The 9,705-nt window shown below is 37.0% G+C and overlaps 1 protein-coding gene across 2 annotated transcripts in view; it reads right to left on the bottom strand.

Moving 5' to 3' along the window:
- Positions 1 to 6,456: 6,456 nt before the first annotated feature.
- LOC103143100 (amyloid-like protein 1) overlaps positions 6,457 to 9,705 on the bottom strand; it is a 44,627-nt gene continuing 41,378 nt past the window's right edge. The window contains exon 17 of one of the 2 annotated variants that reach the window (XM_007559507.2): positions 6,457 to 9,237. In XM_007559507.2, the coding sequence (XP_007559569.1) occupies positions 9,136 to 9,237 (102 nt within the window). In that variant the 3' untranslated portion in view covers positions 6,457 to 9,135. The remainder of the gene's footprint in view (positions 9,238 to 9,705) is intronic. The other variant, XM_007559508.2, reaches the window with a different exon arrangement.

Below are 9,705 nucleotides of genomic sequence, written 5' to 3'. Positions count from 1 at the left end.
TTAATTCTACTATGAACACTAATGAGTAATTTTGTATCAGTATTATTAATTAGACTATGTTTCAGAGGTGATGAAACATAAGCCTCTGAACAGTGTTCGTGTCGAAGCTTTCGCGTACTTTTTGTCCAATTTGGTTTTGGTGTCATATATATTTCTTCTCCAGAACTTTCATTACGTCTGTGTATCAATACGCCTTTTATTCTCTCCTCTGGTTGACCATGTTCTTCAGCGCTTCTTGTGCAGTCCTATTACTTTCAAAGGGCCTCATGAACACGTGGTGTGGTATGCAGTCATTTTTAATAAATGCAAATATGTGTGCCAATGAGGCTTGTCAGTCAAATGAAAAAGTAGGTCTTAAAAAGTTCTAAGCAGATATTAAAAATTATTTTTATTAAGCCCATATTTCTCTATTATGGTCTGATGTCATATTCTATTCCGAAATGTTATGTTTGCAATACTCGTAAGCAAAGAAAATCGTCATAATTTACAGAAAACCTGGCTTGAAAATAAGTAAGTTACTGAAATGAATTCACTTTACAATAATATGCAAATGTATTAAATATGGCTGCAGTCAGCAGAGCAGTCTAGTTTTAAAATGTTGTATTTTCAAGTGCACATGGACTAAAGAAGCTACATATTATTTCGTAGCTTAACAGAGCGACGTATGTATTTTTAAGCTACTTCAGACTACATTCCCTCACAATATCTGAGATAAAGATGTGAAACGGCCACACAGCTCCAGCAGAGGTTAAAAACACAACGCCTAACAGGAAAGCATTAATCTGTGAATCTGTGATTCTATACAAAGCTAAAATGTTGTCATGGGAGAGAGTGGTGAAAACAAGTTTGGCCAAACAAGTCGAGATGTAGATTAAACTCTCTAAAAACTTCGTTCATGAGCTACCTGACTTTCAATCTGGAAGTCATTTTAGTTCGTTCTCAAAAATCATTTTAATCTTCAGCTGTGTAGTTTACTCTGTATCTCTGACATGCCAAATGCAACACACTTACTGTTAAGGACCTTTTTAGGTCAGAGCAGTGCGCCTTCAGTTAGTTCACTTGTTGCTGCAGGCTTTTTATTTATTTATTGATCATTTCATTATTTGGTGGGATGGTTAAGATTTTACAAGGTAGTTTCACTTTTCTTTGAAAATTATACATAATGTGCACATATAGACAACCCATTAAGCCTTATTAGCATGTAATGTACATGGATTAAAGCAGAGCAAGCAATTGTCCCCAAAACGTTCAAGATTTCAAGCGAGATTTGTTCTACTTTTCCAACCTTTATGAGTAGCTATGTGCTTTTTCCGATGCACTGACATTGTTTTGTCTTGCTGATAAGATCCAATTTTTTTCCTTTTGAAGTTGAGAGTAATACAACTAATTTTGAAAGCCACCGTAAACCCATTGAACAAAGTGAAGGCTGACAAAAAAAAAGAAGTTTCATGTTAGCATTGCCATGGAAAGCGCTGGAAATTTGAGGCGCTCGTGTGCAAGTGAGAGCTTCTACGTTCAGATATTTAATGAAAATTCTTCTTGCATTTTTTATTTTGTTACCTTAAATGATCATTGCATGCATGTCGAGTTAACCGCCATGTGGTTTCGTCGTAATCGCTGTGATCGCAAGTTTGAGATGTTGATGCATTAGTAAGAGAAGGATTTTGCAGCTCTGCATCACTGTAACTTATAACAACTGACCATTTATGATTACTCAGTCTGGTGGTTTGTCAGACTGTGGGCGTATTCATGGCTCTGAGCTACGCGGTGACATTTGGGGCTTCTCTGCGAGCACTCGGTGCAAACACTCATCACTGAGTCCTCAAAACCACTGGACAGACACCATGATCTCATCTATTCCCCTCAAGGAAATTAGCATCATACCAATGCTTAAATGTCACCTTGCACAACATGGGAAGCAAGCAGTGATGAAAAGGGCTTCACCTACAAGTAATATCAAGAATGTTCGCATCAGCCCTTCCCCCCACCCCATGCACACCTCAGCCCCCTCTCACATCACACTCCTGCTATAGCAGCTGCTATCCCCTCACTGTCAGTTGAACAATCACCATCAGACTCCCACGGCAGACCCCATGCAATGCTGACTCACTGGGGTGTGTCTGAGCAGGATAGCAAAAAGGTGACTTCTGTGCACATCGGCGTAAAAAGCGACGGATTGTCACAAAAATGATGTTAAAGGTATTGATCAACTGCGTCTGTCGTGCAAGCGCACCTTTGATCCAGCTACAAAAACAACTTCATTTTTATGAACAAAGGGGTTTCGTATTGTTGTTTTGTTGAATGAATCAAAGTGTTACCGAACTAAACAAGATGTTCACTCAGACTGCGAAGTGATTAAAGTCTAGGTTAATATGAGTCGGCTTACGTTACCGCACTGGCGGTATGTGAGCAGTTGACTTCACAGGAACCACTACCAAGATGACTGATCCGCGCTACAGGCATCAATAGCAAACTGTTACTGTACAGCCACAGAGCCTTTTCACAGTAATCTGGGTGAGCAGGACTACCCGTCAGTGTTGTGGTTTGGAAGAAGTGAACCAGAGGCTGGGGCTTGACACTTCTTTGTAATTTGTAGGTGAAGGAAGTGTGAGCACCGCCCACACCCCCACTGACTGTCAGGTGAGCTACTGCTTGGGAACTGTGTCAGAGTGACCTATTAATTGATTTGATTGGATGTCCGATGCTTTTTAATTGCATTACATTGCGGAGAACTTAGATTTGCTTGTCATGCCTTTGTTAAGACATCAAAGAAACTGCATGCGCAGGTGACAACAGCTGCCGTGCTGCATTACTCATCGCTCTACTTTAAGTTCAAAAGAAACTTTCCTCAGAAACTAGAGTCGCAAAAGATAGCTAAAGGCTCTTCAACCCTTTGTTGATGGCTGATTTTCTCCACCTAACCTCCTAAATTCATCAGATTAACCCTTTCATGCATAGTGGTCACGACAGTGGACAGCTGTCTAAAAGCCGTTTTCTTGTGCTTCTTTTAGTGGATTTTTATGTTATAAATGCACACAGACCACTGAAGTGGACACTAATGCATCATAAAATACACTATCAACTACTGGTCATCAACTGCAAATGCACGAAAATATTTTTGTTAAATCCAATATGGCCGACAGACAAAAAAAGCATGCCGACCGACCGACCCGGTCCCTCCTTCTGCTGTAGACGACCCTTGCAGGTAAAAAAAAAAAAAAAATTGTGACATCAGATAAGCCCTAAAGAACAATACCACTGATGTATTTTTCAAATAACAACTTAGTATATGGACAAAAGTTTCTTCCTACCTTGTTTTATGCCTTAAGAACATATTTTAAAAAATTGGGAAAAAATCCTGACACAAAGGATCATAATTCATGCATGAAAGGGTTAAGTACAGCATCATCAGTCCGCTGGGCGGTGGCTCTACTCCAGGCTCTCCATGGATGATGGAGCTTCCCATTCTGTCTCCAACCCCAGGTACTATATGGAAAAACCACATTTCAGCCAAGACACTAAGATACTTGAACTCTTCCACTTGGAGCAAAGACTGACCTCCAAACAGAGGGACCAGTTCACCTTTTTAGTTCTAAAGATGTTAGAGATTGCTCCATTCCCCCAACATAAGTATGCAAAAAAATAAATAAATACTTATTTGCTATGGTAGGTGGAAATTTGAGTATTCCTACTAATAAAGTTAAATAACAGACTGAGAATCAATTAGTTACCTATTTATTTGTTTGGAAACATAGCCAGTACAATGTAAAACTGCTGAAATGATAAAAATCTGATTGATTTAACTGAAAGTGGGTTTTTAATAGCTTTTTCAATCAGCTTTATAGTCTACTGACTAATATTATCTTGCACCAGAATTTAATGAATTTTTTGGTAGTTTTTCGTCAGATTGGATACATTTTTATGACCTTTTCACAGTCTTGCATTGTGGATGTTTGACAACCCGTGTCTACAATGAGCAGAATAACAACACAGCTTGGCTAATATTACAAGTAAGACCCTTAAATTTTCATTTAGTTTTTGTTAATCGATTCTTTAATTACAGCTGGATTCTTGGTTTTATATAGTTTTCTTAGGATTTTTATTTTACTGCTTCCGAATCCCTAAAACTATAACTCATGCCAATATTTCAGAACATTTGGGAACTTTTGTGGTAAACTAATTGTGTTTTGGGTCACAACCATTTACATTTTAAAGTAAACTTGAAATATTAATTCCCACAAAATGTTTGATTTTAAAAATCATTAACTTATATCATGATCTGTAGAATGTGAGCGTTACTGTCGTGGTGTAGACTTTGTAGACTGCTGCAAATGAACCGCCCTGTGGGGACAGTAAAGGAGACTTTATCAAATCGCTTGAAAGGTCTTTAAGAGTTCCTAGTAAATCTTATTTTACTTTTACTGAGATACGCCATCTTAGAAAATAAAATCTCGTTGGTCAGAAACTACAATGCAAACAGTAAAATGTAAATGTTGCAAAGTTTGGTGAAATATTTTAATGAAATTTTAACAAATATCTGATAAATTTACAAGCAAACAGTAGATTTGCTAGTAGATAGCAGCTTTTTAAACATGAAATATGTAAAAAGCATTCAGTCGGAACAGACTAGTATATTTTGATTACATTGTTCTCTTGTCTTATTAGCCCAAGCAATTGGCTGCATTGTAAGATGCAATAATATGAAATTTTAAGTTACCGGGACACATTGTATAAACTGAACAAGGTAAAGTTCCTTTAGCCTTTCTTGAATCGAACTCCTTCCATAACTTAGCAAATTAATGTTTTTCTTTCTTTTTTTTTATTTTTGAGCTTTTTTCTTTTTCTTTTCTGTCGTTTAAAATAAGGTAACAGAATGATATTATCTCATGTAGCTTTTTCCTGACAAAGGAAGTGAGATACAATTTTGGCTTCACAAAATTGACACTGTGGCTTAAGGAGTCACTGAAACTCCATGCTGAAAACTGAGAAATTCTCTTATCTCAGACTTGGTCATGATTTTAATCTCTAAAAAGTTTTACTACCAAATGTTTTTACGTCAATATAACACAAACACCCACACACTAACACACTAAAGAACAGAAATAGATGTGCTTGTGCAACTACTTGGGCCAAGTCCTTGCTATCTATCTGTATAGCCATTGCTAATTCCAGTTAAAACTGTATGTAAAAAAGCATGTTGTTTTTTTTTTTGTGTACTTTAGGTTTCTTTTTCCAAAGAAACCTAAAGTAGACTTGAAGTGGAAGAAGAGCTGATTTTCCAGTACGAGTAAGCCTGAAGGTTTCCCCCTACCCCCACTACTTGTACAGTTGAAACCAAAGATTTACATACACTGTATAAAAGGACATGTTTTTCTATGTGACATTAAAACACACTACACCTTTCCCATGTTGTCAGCGAAGATTACCAAATAATTTCATATTTTCTAAATGACAAAATAATGAAACTGACTTGTTGGAAAAAAAAAAAAAGTTTTATTCTTTTAACAAAGATTTTTAACTTTACATACACAAAGCTTTGTGTGCTTTTGATCAATTTGGGAAAGCCCATGTGATGATGTCATGGCCTTTAACACTTAATTCATGATATTTGAGTTAAACGGAGGAACACCTATGGATGAATTGGACACCGTTTCATCACTGGGTGTAATTTTTATATGCCTGGAGGTGCCACATCTGCTCAAATAAATATGCAAATTTAAGCACCATATAAATGTCCAAACATCTTGCCGAAGAACAACCAAGTCGATGTTTTGGAGTGGCCAACACCCCGGAAAAAAAGGTGGGTAGAATACAAAAGGTGAATGTGATCAAGCAGCATACACACCAGTTACATCAGAAATTACAACAAACTTTCTTTGAGAAGCTGGTGGAAGGATGACGAAACTATTTGACCCAAATTAATGTGGGCTTCTCGGGTTTTTTCTTATTATAACACAGTTACATGTTTAATTAACTTATAGATGTGGACTGAAGAATAATCGCACAAAGCTAATAATGATCTGAGGTTCGTTCCGCCTCCCTCGTCCTGTTGTTCACAAAATTAGTGTTTTTTAGTTTTTTTTTTTGTTTTTAGTTTTTCAGACATTTGTCAAGGTGGAAGTCACTGACACTTTCTACAGAGAGGTTAGGCCACAAATGATTGCCTAGGCACAGTGTGGTATCCAAGTATAATTACAGAAGGTTCAGTGGAAGGAAAAAGTGAGGCTGAAAAACGTATAAGATTCATGTAATGTGAGCCAAAATTGATAAAAAAAATAAACCCTTGAAATATATCACTTTAAGTTAATTAATATTATTCACTTTTTCGAACTGACTTAATACAATAATTTCATTTTAAAGTGATTTATTTCACAGAGATGCGCCTGTGCTAAAAAAACAAACAAACAAAAAAAACAGAAACAAAAAAACCACACACAGATGATTCTTAAGGGGTCATTCACCTTTATTACACTTTTAATGAACTCAACCAGTTTAAATTTGCCAGATTGTTTACAGTACAGTTACACAGGAACACTTTGCCAAATAAAGAAATCTGTCTCAAGAAGTCACGGAGCATGTCTTTGGTTAAAGGTCTCAATGAAAATGAAGAACAGCTCTTTCAGTAGTAGTAACAACATCCCAGTGAGTAAATTTACATCGGTTCACCAGGTGTAACAACAATTTAGTTGTGCTTAATGCCACTGCATGTCAATTACGATTCACATTTCCTCAGCATCATCTATTTTTTATTTTTTTGCATACATGCTTTTAATTACATGTGAATTGCGTGACCCTCAATCCAACTGATTGTTACATAATAAATAAAAAATACAGAATAGTTACATCCAAAACACAGCATTGTAAAAGGCAATAATGCAGCAATCAAAACCTCGATAACATAGTTTATACTTTTATCAGGGAGTAAGGGGACGGACCAACGAAGAAGAAGAAGAAGTCTAGAATTTGAATCAGGATGTTTAAGTACAAATGTGACTTGAGTAACTAGAGTATACACCATGTTGAGTTTTGCTAAATGCTGGTAGGAAACCTTCGGTGGTTTGGGAAACACAGGCAAGCTTATTCTCATCTATGGTTTCAGTAGTATCATTACAAGATCGACTGACTTAAACTGTGAACATACAATGTTTTCATTCACTAACGGAGCTGTACACTTTATACACGGGGCTGCGACTTCTCTTATCCTGTCATAACATGACCACAACCCGCTTTTTAACCCACCTAACGAGACAAACAAAATTATGGCAAACCTCAATTTCATTTTTTCTCTTTTCTTTCTGAAAACACACACACACACACACGCACACACCCGCGCGCACACACAAATAAAAAGAAAAAGCCCCTCCCCTCACTCAGTTTCTTCAGGAGCTTTTTGTAAAACTGCCAGCAGACATAAACAAACATGGCATTGCTTGTGCTAAAACATATAATTAAAGCCTGATAAACTCCACAGTGTGACCTTTTCTAATCGAGGTGACCAGTAATAAATTTTAGAGGGTAGAGGAAAACAAAATGACACACTAAGCCGTAAACAGTTCGTCAGAATTTCAAGGGGCAATCCCTTTTCTTGACTCGCCTATTTAGGGTAGCAGGTTGATCATAAATATGAAAACTAGAATGAGTCATTCAGTTGAAAGCCTTTCTACGAGGAGACCTATATGAAGCTTCTACAGACTACTATAATCCAGTGTGATGAGTTTAAAGAGGTCAAATTGATGTATATATATATATATATATAGATAGATATATATTGGAAAAAAAACAAGAATATGACTACCATGGCAGAGTGTCTTTGTCTAGACTCTAGATGATACTTCATATGGTGACCCAATACCATAGTTGTGCCCTTTTTCTTTTTTCTTTTTTTTTTTACACTTTACCGCTCTGTGCAGGATTTATTTAGAATAATCCCTTTGCTCAAATGTGAAAATAAACAGGCTGCTACACAAAGTGATGACAAGGGCACCAGGGAAAGCATCCTTAAATGTGTCAAAGTGCGCTACCTACCGATGTTCACTACAAGGGGAGTGACGCATTAAAAGTAAAAGAGGGAGGAATCTCAACGTCTACCTCAAATACATTCAGAAAGTAGTTGCTGTGTCGTTGTCTTGTGCTGGTTTTTACAACAGTCCGTTTTCAATCAGCCATGTTAGGAAAATGTTTCTCCTTCTCATAACAGCACAATGTGTTTATTATTATTTCTTTATTTTATTTTTTTTAAACATATTATTTCCATTACACCGATGCAAATTAATCATAGAAATGCCTACATCTAGTAGCAGGTACTTACGTTATTTACAGTGTCCGTCTGGAACGTTTTGGACTCTTCGAAAGCAATGACAGGAACAACACAAATAAATACTGCAGCATCATACACCAAAAAGTTGTCATGCTTCCAGTAAACCAATAGACTTCAGAATATTCTGTTAGCACGGATCTTTTTGAAAGCCGAATAGTAAAACAAATAAACTGGCTAAATTATGTCTCGTGTGCATTCTTTTGAACAACCGGCACATACAGTGTTTCTGCGTTAATTTGTGTTTTTAAATCAAAGCCCGTTTGTCACATACATTCGTAAACTCCACATCTTTCCCTACCGTTGTCATAGTAACTCGTGGAGGTAAGTTTTCAGCTAGACTATCAGCTAGGCTGCCATTCACGCTCATCTACACAGATAAATCTAACCGTGGTTCAGCCTCAAGAAAGAAACTACTCATGAAAAATAAATACTAATAATAAAGCATTATGCACCATTCAAAATTCAGTTTCAAGGGAGGAGCAGTAGGTCAAGTCATGCCACAAGGATGAGATGGATGGTTTCTGCGGTTATGAAATGGTGTAGCTCTGCTTACCCAAAAAGGAATATTTGACTACAATAAGTAATATAGGATTGTGTTACATCTCATTAATCGCATTACGATGCGATTAACTGGCTATGGGAAAGGAACCTAGCACTTTATCATCAGTTAATTTAAATATGCAACACGTCATAGATCCATCACAGGAAGTGCATCTGGGACACCACTTTCAAGACGAGTGGGGAGACAGGTCGGAGGGGAGGGGGGTTTGGAGGGACAAAATGTGGTCAGGCATGACTTGCTGGTAGCATCCAGTGCTTCAGTTCATCTGCTCAAAGAACTTGTAGGTGGGGTTCTCGTAGCCGTGGTTTTGCATTTTGTTGAGCTGCCTTTCCTCCGGTGTCAACATGGGATCGACCTGCTGCCAAAAACAACAAGGGCTTGAGTTATAACATCGAAGGAACATATGCAAATAGAGCTCATGCCATTGACTAGGATAAAAACAAAGGTGTTCAAGTCATAGAAGGGAAAATACCAGTGAAAAAAAGGATGGAGGGAATTGATAGATTTCTCTACACAAACCGTGGAGACACTTGGCAAATCTATGCAGAAACCTTTAAATCGAAACGTCTTTAGATCACAACAGATTTACTCTTTAGCACACAGTCAGTCCATGCAGCAGGTCTGTAACAGTCAGATTTGAAGGTTTTATTATCTTTTTTACCTCCCTATAGCACACAGTAGTGTACAACAAATAAGATAATATCTGCCTAAAATGTCAGTCATTTTAACTCCAATGAAACCAAAGCCGATAATAACTTGTCAAAAATATCCTGTTTTTTTTAGATTTTTTTTGATAAAAACATTTAGTCATACATTCATTTCTTTA

Source organism: Poecilia formosa, unplaced genomic scaffold, assembly GCF_000485575.1.
Source record: "Poecilia formosa unplaced genomic scaffold, Poecilia_formosa-5.1.2 Scaffold105, whole genome shotgun sequence".
Classification (NCBI taxonomy): Eukaryota; Metazoa; Chordata; class Actinopteri; order Cyprinodontiformes; family Poeciliidae; genus Poecilia; species Poecilia formosa.
The sequence above is the reverse complement of the archived record's forward strand: the minus strand, read 5'-3'. Positions and strand labels throughout refer to the sequence as shown.